Source organism: Melozone crissalis, unplaced genomic scaffold (genome assembly GCF_028551555.1).
Source record: "Melozone crissalis strain CALT ecotype California unplaced genomic scaffold, PUWL_Pcris_2 ptg000088l_1, whole genome shotgun sequence".
In the NCBI taxonomy this organism is placed as follows: Eukaryota; Metazoa; Chordata; class Aves; order Passeriformes; family Passerellidae; genus Melozone; species Melozone crissalis.
The window spans coordinates 1,989,893-2,004,834 of record NW_026535865.1 but is presented as its reverse complement, the minus strand read 5'-3'; the positions used below and the strand labels follow the sequence as shown (position 1 = coordinate 2,004,834).

The window sequence follows — 14,942 nt, the reverse complement described above, 5'->3', positions numbered from 1 at the left end:
AGGGAGCACAGGCTCCCTGCTCCAGCCTCCTGCTCCAGCACCCCTGGATAACCCCGGCTGCTTTCCCAGCAAGGTGTGTGTCCCTCAGTGCTGCCTGTGCCTGCTCTCCCCTCTCTCCTCTCCCCTCTCCCTTCTCTCTCCCTGCCTTCTGCCTTACACGAGTCGCTCTCATCAGGGTTGTGCACAAAGCTCAGGTCCCCACACCTCTGCTTCTGGACCTGTCCCTGCAGCCAGGTGACAGTGGGGTCCCCTCCTCCCATGTGGGCCATGCTGGCATTGGGGAGAGCTTGGGGAGCCCACCCAGCTGCCCTCCTCTGCTTCCTCCCTCCCTGTGGGCTGAGAGGCAGGGCCAGGTCCCCAGGAGATGCTCTGCAAGCCAGACAGAGGGAACTGGGGCATGGGGAAAGTCACAGGGAGGGTCCCAGGGTGCCCAGAGGTCCAGGTGGGGGCTCAGAAACACCCATGGAGAGACCCAGGGAGCAGGGAGAGGTGCTTGGAGGGCTCTGGGCTCACTGAGAGAATTCCCTGAGGTGCTGGCAGGCCCAGGGGGGGCTCTGGGGTGCAAGGGAAGGCAGAAGGAGAACTTTGGGGTACAGTGAACATGCTCAGAGGCCTCAAGCACCCCAAAAGCCACTTGGAAGGCTCTGGGGGTGCACACACTCAGTCACACAGGAAGGGAGTTATAGGAAAAACCAAAAGCCGCTCAGTACCACTGCAGAAAGGGCACCTGGAGGGCTCTGTTGGGAGGACCCGGGGCTCAGGGATGCAGCACAAGGCAGGCAAAGGCTCCTGGGGCACAGCCACAGCCTCTGCCATGCCCAGGGGATTCCTGGGAACACCAGGAGCGGGGCTGTGGCTCTTGCAGAGAAACCCGGCTGTGTCCCGGGGGACGAGCAGCAGCCTCTGTCCCACTCTGCTGGCCATCCCACGCTTTGGAAGCTTTCCCTCGGTGTCAGCAGAGCTGCAAGGCCCAGCTGGGGGAGATCTCAGCAGCTCCTTCCTCCCAAGGGCTGTTTTCCTGCCCTGCCTGTGGCAGTTCTGCCCAGGTGCTGCTGGGGGGATCCCTCTGAGTGGTGTCTGCAGTCTGCTCCAGCCAAAGCAGTGTGTGCTCTGTGCCAGCTGCCAGCAGCATCTGAACCTCCCAAACTGCTGCAAACCCCCCCTCCAGCACTGAGAGGAGTGAGGCTGCCTCTCACCAGCCTTTTCCTCAGGATTTTCCTTCTGGATAACATTGACATCATGTCTGGGGCAGGCAAGTGGCTGCAGCCCTGCACACACCTGGGAGCTGGAGCTGGTGTGTGGCCAGGCTGGGTTTGCCACTGAGCTTTTGGCTGAGGATGATGCCTCAGCCTCGGGGGATGCAGGAATTGCAGCCACCAGCCCCAGGGAAGTGCAGCAGCTGCCATGGATCCCTTGGGAAAGCCCACAGCCACCTGCTTCTCCAGCACCGCCCCTTTCCCTGTTCCCCCTCCCTGTCCATGAGTGTAAATACAACACAGTCTAGTTTGCTTGGATGCTGTGGGTGCTCTGTTTCAGGCAGGGGTGTCTGTGGGGCTTGGCTTGGCTCTTTTGGGGTGGCTCTGGGGCTCTGTGCCTCAGTTTCCCTGTGGATGATCACTGACAGTACCTGGAGCTGGCTGGGGATCAGACCTGCACCCCCAGATCTCAAACCCACCAGGGGCTGGGCTGCATGATCCCCAGAGGTCACTGCAACCCTGACAAGTCTGGATGAGCAGGAAGCCCCAGCTGGGTTTGAGGGTCTCTGAGGTTCTCCTGGGTTCCCTCTTGTCTGCAGTCACCCCTTGGGGCAGGAAAGGGAGTTTGGGACAGCAATGCCTCCCCCTCCATATCCACATGGGGCATTTGGGCTGTGTGGGGCACCAGGATGACCTCAGCAAGGCTTGGCTTGGTGACATCTCTGTGGGGAAACACACGGGAAATGGGGGAGGATGGACTGGGGGGAGGGCCTGGATGAAGGCAGAGCTCCGAGGGCCTGGTGGGCACAGCAGAGCCCCCCTGTCCCCATTGCTGTCCCCAGGCATGAGAACCTCCTCCAGCCCCTCTGCCTGAGGGACAGATCAGATCGTCATCGGCTTTCACGGTGATTCAGAGCAGGGGAGTGACCAATTCACCTGCAGGCCCTGCTGCTATCCAGAGGGACCCTGAGGGGCTGGGTGGGGGGGGGTCAACAAGGGCAAGTGTAGAGTCCTTGTGGACCCCTCAGGGGCCAGCACGGGCTGGGGGTGACCCATGGAGAGCAGCTCTGCAGAGGGACCTGGGGGTGCTGGGGGATGGCAAACTGTCCCTGAGCCAGCAGAGTGTCCTGGGGCCGGGGGGACACTGGGACCCTGCCCCTCTGCTTGGGGGGCACATCTGGGGTGCTCTGTCCTGTTCTGGGACAAGAAGGACAAGGAGCTACTGGGGAGGCTCCAGAGATGATTTGGGGTCTGGAGCTTCTCTCTGATGAGGAGAGGCCACAGGAGCTGGGCTTGGTTAATCCAGAAAAGACTCAAGAGTGTTGGATGTTTGGTTTTTTTAAAAAAGACTATAAAATAAGACAGTTTAAAGTCACAAAAACTCCGAAGTTACATTTGGGAGTATAATAGTAGGGAGAACAGGCAGGTTTACATCGATACAAAGCAACCCCAGCTCCAGAGCAGTGACGAGCAGCCCGTTCATGGAGTCCAGCTGCCTTTGGGATGTCGCAGTGCTGATCAAAATATCCAAGTGCCGCTGAACTCCTCCACTCGCTGCTTGCGGGTTTTCAGCGCTTTCTTCAGGATCCCCTCATTGGCCGCTTCTCCTGCATCTTCTCCAAGGCCATCTGAGCCAGGGTGCGCTTGTCCAGCTGTCCTCGTCCTCCTCCTCCTCGTCTTCCTCCTCATCCTCCTCCTCTTCCTCCTGGTCCTCGTCCTCCTCTTTGTAGTCCTCCTCATCCTCCTCCTCATCATCCTCGTCCTCCTCATCGTCCTCATCCTCGTCCTCCTCATCCTCATCCTCGTCCTCCTCTTCGTCCTCATCCTCCTGGTCCTCGTCCTCCTCATCCTCCTCATCCTCGTCCTCCTCATCCTCGTCCTCCTCATCCTCCTCATCCTCGTCCTCCTCCTCATCATCCTCGTCCTCCTCCTCATCCTCCTGGTCCTCATCCTCCTCATCCTCGTCCTCATCCTCCTCCTCATCGTTGTCCTCCTCCTCCTCCTCCTCCTCCTGGTCCTCGTCCTCCTCATCCTCATCATCCTCCTCCTCCTCTTCCTCCTCCTCTTCCTCATCCTCGTCCTCCTCATCCTCCTCATCCTCGTCCTCCTCCTCATCATCCTCGTCCTCCTCCTCATCCTCCTGGTCCTCATCCTCCTCATCCTCGTCCTCATCCTCCTCCTCATCGTCGTCCTCCTCCTCGTCCTCCTCATCCTCCTCCTCGTCCTCTTCCTCCTCCTCCTCCTCCTCCTCCTGGTCCTCGTCCTCCTCATCCTCGTCATCCTCCTCATCCTCGTCCTCCTCCTCATCATCCTCGTCCTCCTCCTCATCCTCATCCTCCTGGTCCTCGTCCTCCTCATCCTCGTCCTCATCCTCCTCCTCATCGTTGTCCTCCTCCTCCTCGTCCTCCTCCTCCTCCTGGTCCTTGTCCTCCTCATCCTCATCATCCTCCTCCTCCTCTTCCTCCTCCTCTTCCTCATCCTCGTCCTCATCCTCCTCCTCATCGTCGTCCTCCTCCTCGTCCTCCTCATCCTCCTCCTCGTCCTCTTCCTCCTCCTCCTCCTCCTCCTGGTCCTCGTCCTCCTCATCCTCATCATCCTCCTCCTCGTCATCCTCCTCCTCGTAATCCTCCTCGTCCTCCTCCTCGTCCTCATCCTCATCCTCCTCCTCCTCCTCGTCCTCTTCCTCCTCCTCATCCTCGTCCTCATCCTCATCCTCCTCCTCCTCCTCCTGGTCCTCGTCCTCCTCATCCTCCTCCTCGTCCTCCTCGTCCTCCACCTGGTCCTCCTCCTCCTCCTCCTCCTCGCTGCCCGTGATCTGCTCCGGCATCGGGGCTTTCTCTTTCGCCTCCTTCTCCCGCTTGCCGACCTCCAGGGCTCCCCCGCTGCCCTTCATCCGCAGGGGACCGCACTCCATGACTTTTTTTCAAACTTCTCAGTTTTTGTCAAAATTTATACAGTCCCAAACCCATACAAATCCATCGGTTTAATGTTCATTGGTCCCGAGTTGCGCAGTTCTTAGTATTTGGTTTCCTATTGGATACGGATTTCCTCGCCTCTGATGTTAATTAGGTCTTCACTCCTAATTTGGGGTAGATGTTCGCTGATGTTTCGCCAATGGCCCTTGATGGCCCTTATCTCTTGTGTATCTCTCGGCCCCTGTGATGCCGATCTCATTGTTCCTGGTGGAACATTGCTTTGGAGGGAAACTGCCGTTCCCTTCCCCCGGGGCAAAGGCGAACAAACGTGGCTAAAGTTAAGAAATAAAAATTTTAAACTTGGTATATTGTCCAACAAGAGGCGATCTCACCAATCCACCTAAATATCTCCAACGTGAGTGCCAGACCCCTTCCAGTGGTGCAATGGCCATAAATTAAATTAAACCACAAGTTCCACCTCAACGTGAGGAAAAGCTTATTTACACTACGGGTGGCAGAGCACTGAGCAGCTGCCCAGGGAGGCGGTGGAGTCTCCCTCTCCGGAGACATTTCACGTGCTCCAGGTGGCCAAGGCCGGCCTGGATGATATTCGGATATTCGGGTCCCTTTTGGGATCCATTTGGGATTTTGGGATCCATTTGGGATTTCGGGCTCCAGGGGCCGAGCAGAGGCCGCGCCGCCTCCCCGCCATGAGGCGGCCGCGCTGTTCCCATGGCAACGGGCGCGCGACGATGGCGTCACTTCCGGCCGGGGCGGGGCCAGCGCCGCCCCCGCCTGGGAGGCCGCAACGGCCGCGGGGCCTCGGGCAGCGGCGAGCGGGGCCGGGAGGATGAGCAGGTACCGGGCGGGCACGGCCACACGGGCCGGGGGCGGTCTGCGGGGAGCGGGGCCCGGCGGTGAGGCGGTCACGGTGTGTTGGTGGGGGTCCCCAGCGCGGCCAGAGGGAGGGGAGGCCCCGGCACGCGGGGGAGGCCGCGCTGGTCGGTGAGGAGGGGACGCAGTGGTCAGTGTGGGGGGGCACAGTGGGGGGGACGCAGTGGTCAGTGCGGGGGGGGATACAGTGGTCAGTGTTGGGGGGAGACAGTGGTCAGTGAGGGCGGTAAATAGTGAGCAGTGTGGGGGGGAGACAGTGGTCAGTATGTGGGGGGCACAGTGGTCACTGTGGGGGGGACGCAGTGGTCAGTGAGGGGTGGGCAGAGTGGTCAGAGTGGTCAGTGATGGGGGATGCAGTGGTCAGTGAGGGGGGGATGCGGTGGTCAGTGTCGGTTTGGGGGGGTCAGTGAGGGTGCGGCACCCCCCCAGCGGGCAGGGGAGGGGAGAGGCCGGGCAGGGTGAGCCCCCCAGCAGGCGGGAGAGGCTCCGGTGGGCGGCGTGGCCCGCAGCCGGCGGTGCGGGCAGGGGCAGTGGGGGCGCACGGGGACCCCTCAATAGTGGGGGGAGGTCGGTTCCAGTGGGGCTGTGGGGGACACGCACTCAGTGATCGGGGAGGGGTCCCACTGCTCAGGCGTCCCCCAGTGATCAGAGAGGGGATTGGGGTCCACACCACAGCAGTCGGGGGGTCAGTGTGGGGGGGGCGTCTCCATGCTTGTCTGCAGGGTGGGAGGGCCACAATGGACAGCGAAGGGGAGAACTCCCTGCGAGGGGGTGGGGGGGAAGGGTCAGTGCTGGGGGGAGGCCAGCAGCGGGCAATGGAGGGAAACGTGTTGGGCGGGGGTCCCACAGCTCGGTCAGGGTGTGCGGGGTGATGGTCCCAGAACCCGGTCAGAGTGTGTGGGGTGGGGGTCCCGCAGCCCGGTCGGGGTGTGCGGGGTGAGGGTCCCACAGCCTGGTCAGGGTGTGCGGGGTGAAGGTCCCAGAACCCGGTCAGGGTGTGCGGGGTGAGGGTCCCATAGTCTGGACAGGGTGTGCGAGGTGGGGGTCCCGTTCCTGCCAGGGGAGGGGGGAGCCCCACCAGTCCGTGGTGGGGGCCCCACAGAGGTCCGTACAGCGGGGATCCCCCCTCGGTGGGTGTGGGGTCGGTGTGTGTGTGGTGGGTCGGGGCAGGGGCCGGGCAGGGCTGGCCACCCACGGCGGGGTGTCCCCAGCTGGTGCCTGGCTTTGTCCCAGCGTGTGCAGGACACACGGCACGAGTGTGACACGCGGTGTGAGTGCCCGTAGTGCCGCCGGACACCCCGTCCTGCCCCGGGAGTGCCAGCCCCGGCAGGGACACGGCTGCCACGTGCCCGGTGTCACCCCGGCCTGGCCCTGCTGTGGGTGATCACGGGGCTCCCACCGGGGCGCGGGGCATCCCATCGCTCCCGGTATTTTGGCTCATTTCAGTGCCGAATCCCAGCCTCAGTGCCATATCCCTCTTCCACCCTTTCCTCCCCTTTCCCAGGCCTTCGGAAGCAGATGGAGCGAATTCCTCGGGGTGTGGGCTGGTTTGACATTCCTCAGCTCAAGCCTGTGCCCAAACTTGCAGAAAATAGTTGCCTTTTTTTTTTTTTTTTTTTTTTTTTTTCCCTCTTCCCCCCTTCCTCTCCCCTTTCCCCTTTTTCCTCGGGATTCGGCGCTCCCGAGCGCCTGGGTGGCCCCGGGGGAGCCGCGTCCTTTGTCCCACCAGCCGTGTGGCTGCCGCGGGGGTGCCGCGCGTGGGATGCGCGCTCGTCCTCGCCCCCTCCGCGTGGGCTGCCGAGTGCGGCAGGAGCTCGGATTGCAGGGAGGGAACGCGGGGGGACACTGCGGGGACACGTGTGGTCACGGAGGGGACAGACAGAGCCCTCAGATCCCCGCCCTGCCCGCAGGGCCCCGCAGCCGCCGGACGGACAGATGGACACGGCAGCCCCGGCCCGCGCTGCTCGGCCGGCGCCAGCCGTGCCCAGGGCCAGCTGAGGACGGGGCGTCTCCGGCCTCTGTGGGATCGGGATCCTCCCTCGCTCCGGGCGCGGCCGCCTCCCCTCCCGCCTCAGCCATGAACGGGCTGTCGATCAGCCAACTGTGCTGCCTCTTCTGCTGCCCGCCCTGCCCCAGCCGCATCGCGGCCAAGCTGGCCTTCCTGCCCCCGGAGCCCACCTACGCCATGGTGCCCGAGCCCGAGCCCGTGGGCAGCACCGGCTCCCTGCGCGGCGCCGCGGGCCGCTGGAAGCTGCACCTGAAGGACAGGGCGGATTTCCAGTACTCCCAGCGGGAGCTGGACAACATCGAGGTGTTCGTCACCAAGAGCAGCCGGGGCAACCGCGTCGGCTGCATGTACGTCCGCTGCGTGCCCGGCGCCAGGTGAGTCACGGCGGGTGTGCCACCCGGGGCTCTGCTGGGCTGCCCCGGGGCTGCCCTGGGGGCTCCTGGCCTCTCTTTCCCCTGGCTGGAGGAGCTGGCCCTGCCTGGCCCTGTCCCGGGCTTTTGGAGGCTCCAGTGGGACGGGTGAGCTGCGCTCCCAGGACCGGTCTGGCCGCCCTGGCAGTGGGGTTAAAGCAGGAGCAGAGGCAAAGCTGAGGCTGTGGGGTGTGGGGATTCCCCAGGCTGTCTCACAGGCCCCTGTGTCATGGCAGTGATGCAATGCTCCAGGTATTTGCACAGAGCTTGGGGGCACCAGGGTGGCTGCACCAGCTGCTTCTCCCCATGGTGACCATGTGCCAGCCAGGAGAGCCTGGCTTAGTCAGATTCACAGGGACATTTGATTCCTCTAGGAACAGAGTGATGGAAGTGAAAGCCAGGAGGGGTTTGGTCACTGCCATGGGTCTGAACTGGCACCTTGGAGTGTGGGGTGGAGACCCCCTCCTACTGCCAGGAGGGTACTTGGCTGCTGCTCCCTGAGCAGTGACACAGTTTGGGGGTTCAGGTGCAGAGGGTGGCCATGTCACCTCAGCTGACCCCTTTCCTGCGTCCTCCCAGCAACAACAGGTCCTCAAGGACCAGCATCCCAGGCTGCAGGGCTGGAGGGGAGAGCCTGGGTTGGGGGGAACCAGGCCTGCCAAACCATGGGGTATCAGGTGCTGCTGGCTGGCTGACCTCCCCCAGCTCATCCTCTCACTGACTCCAGCTGGGGCTCCCTGGGCATCCAGGCCAGGATTGGAGGCTCAGCCTGGCCACAGACCCCTCAGACCAGCTGCAGGGGCTCAGCAGGGAGTGAGTCCTGCTCCCTCCCTCTGGCAGAAGGGAGCCAAGCTCTCATCAGTCTGCTATTAGTGTTAATTTTTATGATTAACATTGTTTTTCCCCTTATGGTGGAAATTTCTTGTGCCTTGTCACTCCCACAATTCACTTCTCTCTCAGCATCTGGTGTCTTGCCAGGCTCAGGAGAGAAAAAACCCGCTGTCAGAATTCTTACTTGAAATCCCCATTGGGCAAACGGCCCCAAATCCTGAGCTTTTTACCAAAAATAGACTCAAAAACTTCAACAGAATCATCAAGCTGCCTGTTCCTGCTGGGAGTGAGCCCCTGGCTCTGTCAGGGAAGGGTCTGGGGGTGTCACAAGGAGCTCCCTTGGTGGCTGGAGGGGCGTTGGCCCTTTGTGTGCAGGGTTTGGTTGCTGGAGCTCCAGCAGAGCCCAGATTAACGCTCCATACCCACATCCCAGGTACACGGTGCTCTTCTCCCATGGCAACGCCGTGGACCTGGGGCAGATGAGCAGCTTCTACATCGGGCTGGGCACGCGCATCAACTGCAACATCTTCTCCTACGACTACTCCGGCTACGGCGTGAGCACGGGCCGGCCCTCGGAGCGCAACCTCTACTCCGACATCGACGCCGCGTGGCAGGCGCTGCGCACGCGGTGAGCGGGCACAGCGTGGAAACCCTGCAGGAAAACGCTGAGCTCAGCAGCCTGCAAAACAGGAAACCTCCCAGGAGGGGAACCCTGGGCTGCTGGAGACAGGAAGGGGTGGTTGGAAAACTGTAGAGGGAGCAGCTGGGGGATTCAAGGGGCAGGGATGCTGCGGGGCATGACCTTGGCACAAGCTGTGCTTCCTGTGTCACTGTGCCAGGCTCAGCCCGGGTTCCCCTGCCAGGCTTAGGGTGCAGCCCTGTGCCAGGCTCAGCCCGGGTTCCCCTGCCAGGCTTGGGGTGCAGCCCTGTGCCAGGCTCAGCTCTGGTTCCCCTGCCAGGTTTGGGGTGCAGCCCTGTGCCAGGCTCAGCTCTGGTTCCCCTGCCAGGTTTGGGGTGCATTTCCATGCCAGGTTCTGCCTCCTCTTCCTCAGGCCTGGCTCATGGTGTGATCCAGAGCTGGGGCTGCCCCACTGGCTGCAGTCCAGGCTCTGAACACCCTGTAACTCTGACCTGGTGTGGGAAAGCTTTGACATCCCCCAGATCTCAGTTGGCAGCTCAGCCCTGGCTGCTCCCTGGTCCTTTGGGAGCACAGGGAACTGCTCTGGGCCCAGCCATGAGGAGCTGGGGAGGATCAGGGGACAGACAGACCCCAGACCCCGCCAGGAGCCTTGTGGGTGCAGTGACCAGCACAGAGTAACCCCTGAGCCGTCTCTGCGTGCCACTGAGCTGCCCTGTCCCATGCAGGTACGGGATCAGCCCGGAGAACATCATTTTGTACGGACAGAGCATCGGCACCGTGCCCACGGTTGACCTGGCCTCGCGCTACGAGTGCGCGGCCATCGTGCTGCACTCCCCGCTCACCTCCGGCATGCGCGTCGCCTTCCCCGACACCAAGAAGACCTACTGGTTCGATGCCTTCCCCAAGTGAGTGCCCTGGGCAGGGGGCATGGGGGGTTGGAGGGGCAGTGCCCAGAGCAGCTCTGGGCACAGCCAGGGGACATGTGGCATATGGGCCATTTTTTGTGATAGGTTTAAATATCCCTTCGGAATCTTCTTGCCCTGTATTTGGTGCCCTCTGGGAGTTGTAGCCCTGCCTGGGGTCACTGTGCCCCCTCCCCGTGCCGTGTGTGTGCCCCACTCCCTGTGCCATCACCTCCTGGTCACCCCATCCCAGTGACTTTGCCCACCAGCTTTGGGGCTGTGCCGCTGGCCCCTGTCAGGTGTCACAAGCCCTGGGTGTCCCTGGGACCCCTCTGTCCCCCAAGAGTAATTCCTTGGGGTATTTCCTGCTCTTCAGATTTCAGGAGGGGTGCTGAGAGGCTGAGCTCTTCCTTTGCCTGTCCCTTGCAGCCAGGCCCGTGGGGCCCAGGGGACAGTCCCTGAGCCGGAAGCTGTGGCTGGGAGCCACCAGCCCACGCTCTGCGTCCTGGTGGCCTCACGTGGCCTTTGGGATGGGCTGGGACCTGTGCTTCCCTTCCTCAGAGCCCAGCAGGGAAGGGCTGTCCTGCAGCAGTTCCCATCAGCCCTGCTGAGGTCCCACGGGGATGTTGTCACTGCTGTCTGCTCCTTGTCTGTCACACTGGGGCAGATCTTTTCCTTGGCAGAAGCTCTGTGTCCCTCCCTGTCCCTGTGCTCTGCCACGATCAAAGAGCATTTCCTGGTCCCTGTCCCAGGGGATGTTTTGGGGGCAGGAGGAGTGGAAGTGTCCCATTCCCTGTGCTTACCCCCTCTCTCCTCTCTCCCCCACCCACCTTTTTGACAGCATCGAGAAGATCTCCAAAATCACCTCTCCTGTGCTCATCATCCACGGTACAGAGGACGAAGTCATCGACTTCTCGCACGGCCTGGCGCTGTTTGAGCGCTGCCCCAAGGCCGTGGAGCCGCTGTGGGTGGACGGGGCGGGGCACAATGACATTGAACTCTACAGCCAGTACCTCGAGCGCCTTCGGAAATTCATCTCCCAGGAGCTGGCCAGCCAACGCAACTAGCCAGGGCCACAGGCAGGGGGGTTCTGCTTGTTTCTCCAGTTCTCCCAGTAGCTCTCCCCAGTTCCTGCTGCTGGAGCTGTAATGAGTTTGCTCAGCCTCGGCTCCAGGCTCAGGAGAGGGCGGGAGGCCCTGCAATGGACAGTGTTTGCTCTCAGATGTGAGCACAGCTCTCCTCCCTGCTGGTGCCAGCCTGGCGCTGCTGGCACCACTGGCCAGAGACGGCAGCTCCCTCCTTGCCCCTCCCCAGAGACATGAGCCCACCCTCCGGGGGTGGATCCTTGGCTTCAGACACGTCCTCGTCCCCTCTCCCAAACCGGCGACGTCCCGAGTCCCTCCCGGCCGCTCTGCTGCTCTGACCATAGCAATAAGGCGAGTTGGAGAGGGGCTGGGCCGGCCCCTCGCGGTGTCCCCGTGCCTGGGACACGGGAGGTGGCAGTTCCTGCTCTCCACGGAGCTTTCCCGGGCCCAGCGCTGGCCGTGCCCGGTGTTCACCCCGGCTGGGGCAGAGCCGTGTCCCCACGGGGACGATGGGGATGCATGGAGGAGGTGCCCCCTGCCCCACACCTCCTCCAGTCTGGGCTGCTCGGCCTTCCCAGAGCACTCCTGGTGCTCAGGTCACCCCTGGAAGCCTCCTCGGGGCGAGGGAAGCAGGCAGCAAATAAAGAGCAGAGGTTTAACGTTTCACCTGTGTGTGCCCTTTCCCTGGCTACCCCTGGGGGCTCCTGAGCCAGCCCCAGGGTGTCTGGCCCCTCAGCCTTCCCCTGTTCAGCACCTTCCCTAGATTGCCCTTGGCCAGATCCCCAGTGCTTGTCACCCTCCTCTGGGGACAGGGTGACCCCAAAGTGCCAACAGGAGCAGGGAAGATGCCCCTGGGACCAAAGCTCTGTGTGTCCAGTGGGACTTGGGGACAGCAGGAGCCCATTCCCCTCTCCTGTGTCATTAGGGTGGAGGATGGCCTCAGCCTTCCTGGGGCTGGGTGTGCCACAGGGGAAGGGGGATGTCCCCATGTCCTGCTCTGTACCAGGCCAGCACAGCGAGGGTGGACACAGACTGGTCCTGGGGAGAGCAAAACTTACTTTTGACCTGCTCGAGGCCCAGTTCTGACCAGAGCTGTGTGGGGACCTCAGTGGTTCTGGGGGTGCTCAGGCCGTGGGGGCAGGTGCAGGGGTGTCCCACAGAGTCCTCCCAGCAGCACGCAGGAAATTTGCCCCAGGGAAGGGCAGAGGCTCTGGTTGGTGATTTTTGGGACAGTGCCTGCTGTTCCACCTCAGGAAGAGCTGCCTGTCTGTGTGTTTTCCTGCCCCTGGGACATCCCTGGCCGCAGCCCAAACAGCAAAACACTGCTGAGCCCTTCCCTTCCCCTCCCTGTCCCTGTCCTCCCGGTGTCCTGTCCCCCACAGAGGCCCTGGCCCCCACCAGGCTCATGTGAGGAGGGATTTAATCTCCTTAGGGACTCAGGGGCCAGGCGGGGGGGCTGCTGCACCCCCACGCCCTGAGGACTCCAATGCACCCATTGTTTGGGGCTGGGGGGTCGAGGTGGGGGGCACGGGACCCCCTGCTCCCCACAGATCCCCCTGCCCCCAGGAGCAGAGCAGGAGGGATGAGCCTTCCTTGGTGCTGGGGCTGTGCAGGAGCTGGCAGAGGAGTGGGTGGCTCTGGAGGGGGCCTCACTCATTGCCAGGGGGATTTTGGGGTCCAGGAGCTGGGATGTCTGGCTTCTCCCTGCACAATCCCCCAGTCCTTCCTTCCCCATCCCCATCCCAGCAGTGGCCAGGTGGTTTAGGAGCCTTGGGCTCACACGTGTGTGGGAAGCCAAAGCCTCCCAGCCCAGCTCCCTCTGGCCCCACTGTCCCAGGGCTCCCTAATCCTGGCACAGAGACGTTCTGTGTGCACCCAGGGTATTTTTATCCTCTTACTGCTGCTGTTTCCTGTTGAGCTGCGGATGCTTCAGGCCAGCTCTGCCTCGCCAGCAGGATAGCTCAGAGCTCCTTGGCTTTGGGGGGATGTTGAGGTGGCTCGAGGTTGTTTTTCCTGTGTCTGAGTCTAAAACAAAGGCAAAAGGTCAGGAAAGTTCAGCCTGATCCCCAAAGTCCAGAGGCAGGCTGGGAGTATGGGAGTCCATGGAGATGGGCACTGCTGGGTGCCACCTCCATGGTGGGGAGCCCTGACTGGGATCAGGGTCTGGATCTGGCCCAGGATGAGGCTCCATCCCCACTCAGCAGCTGCAGCAGGGAGGGACAGAGGAGCACTCAGCCCATGAGAGCTGCAGGGGCCTCAGGGGGCGTGGGCTGGGGGTCCTGGGCACAGGAGCCCCCACATGGGGTCAGACTGGGCCACGAGCCACTGGGATGGCACTTCTGTCCCCTTTGGGATCACATCCTGTCCCTTTTGGATGGCACTTCTGTCCCCTCTGGGATCATACTTCTGTCCCCTCTGGGACAGGGTTTTTGTCCCTTTGGGATGGCATTTCTGTCCCCTTTGGGATGGCATTTCTGTCCCCTTTGGGATCACACTTCTGTCCCCTTTGGGATGGCACTTCTGTCCCCTCTGGGATCACACTTCTGTCCCCTCCTCTGGTGCTGCAGCTTGAGGTGAAGGAAGGGCACTGGGTGGGGGACAGGGCTGGACAGTTTTGGTCCCTGGATGGGGACTCTGCAGTGTCCTTTCCTGGAGGGGACAGGCAGAGCCAAGGCCCTGAGTGTCCCCAGAGTCCCTCCTGTGGCCAGAGCAGGGCAGGGTCAGGGCAGGTGTCCCTCTGGCCGGTTTGGAGTCCCCAGCCGGGGGGCCCAGGGGCCCAGGCTGGGCATGGGGGACGTTGGGTCCGGCCAAGAGGGGTTTAAGTCTCTTTTGGGGCATAAATGAGGCTTTTGATGGCCGGGGCCTGCGTGCCACAGTCATGAGACCTTGCTCAGAGGCCGAGCTCAGTCATGGGATCCAGGAAACTGAATTAAAGCAACTTAAGGAGCTTTTTTCCAAGCTCTGCTCTGGTTTTCCACGTGCTTGTCATATGAACAAAGACGGTATAAAAGGGCAGAGGGGAAGGATCCCTCGGAGGTCGGGCTGGGAGAAGGGGCAGCATTGGGAGAGGATGCCAGGGTGAGAGAACAGCGCGGTGCTGGCTGAGGTGGAGGGAAGGAGACAGAAAGGACAAGGAGAGGGGGGAATGTGTTGGCTCTGCTGAGTGAGGTGGAGGCCTTAGGGACAGTGGGGACAATGGGGACAGCTGTGGGGGCAGAGCTGTGGGGGCAGAGCTGGGGGAGCAGAGCTGTGTCCCCCTCCCCGAGCAGCGCAGAGCCCGACGAGCCCGAGGCTGCACCGCGACACCGGCGGCACCTCCCTGGTGAGACACGGGCAGGGGGGCAGGGGGGCACCCACGGCCCTGGGGACACCTGAGAGGGCACCCACGGCCCTGGGGACATCACAGCCCTGGGGACACCCTGAGAGGGCACCCATGGCCCTGGGGACATCACAGCCCTGGGGACTCCCAGAACCCTGGGGATACCCATAGCCCTGGGGACACCCTGAGAGGGCACCCAGAGCCCTGGGGACACACTGAGAGGACACCCAGAGCCCTGGGGACATCCTGAGAGGGCACCCACAGCCCTGGGGACATCCTTGAGAGGGCATCCACAGCCCTGGAGACTCCCAGAACCCTGGGGACATCACAACCCTGAGGGCACCCACAACCTTGAGGGGGCACCCAGAACTCATGAGTGGCACCCAGAATCCAGGGGGGCACCCTGCTGGCTGGGGCTGGGCCAGGGGTGGCAGGTGGTGGTTGCGGTTCATGAAGGTCCCTGAGCTGGGTTGGGCCCCTGGGCCTGGGTGGGAATCCATGGGATGGCCCCAAGCTGCTCTGCCTGTGTACAGGTGGGCACACAGCACACACGTGTGCATGCACAGGTGTGCACACAGGGGCCCCTGCACACGTGTGCACACGCACAGGAATGTGCACAGCCCTGCTGAGATCTGCACACACGCACAGGAGGTGTCCACAGACACACAGGGACCTGCACAGACACAGATGTGCACACACACACACACACACACACACACACACAGATATGCACTCACACACA

General features: G+C 62.4%; 1 protein-coding gene across 1 annotated transcript; it reads left to right on the top strand.

The window, feature by feature from the left end:
* The first annotated feature begins 7,013 nt into the window (after nt 1–7,013).
* ABHD17A (abhydrolase domain containing 17A, depalmitoylase) lies at nt 7,014–11,547 on the top strand. The gene is made up of 4 exons (XM_054290978.1): nt 7,014–7,387; nt 8,688–8,882; nt 9,620–9,799; nt 10,638–11,547. Exons 1-4 carry the CDS (start codon nt 7,083–7,085, stop codon nt 10,861–10,863), a joined length of 906 nt encoding a protein of 301 aa, XP_054146953.1. The 5' UTR covers nt 7,014–7,082; the 3' UTR covers nt 10,864–11,547.
* The last annotated feature ends 3,395 nt before the right edge of the window (nt 11,548–14,942 follow it).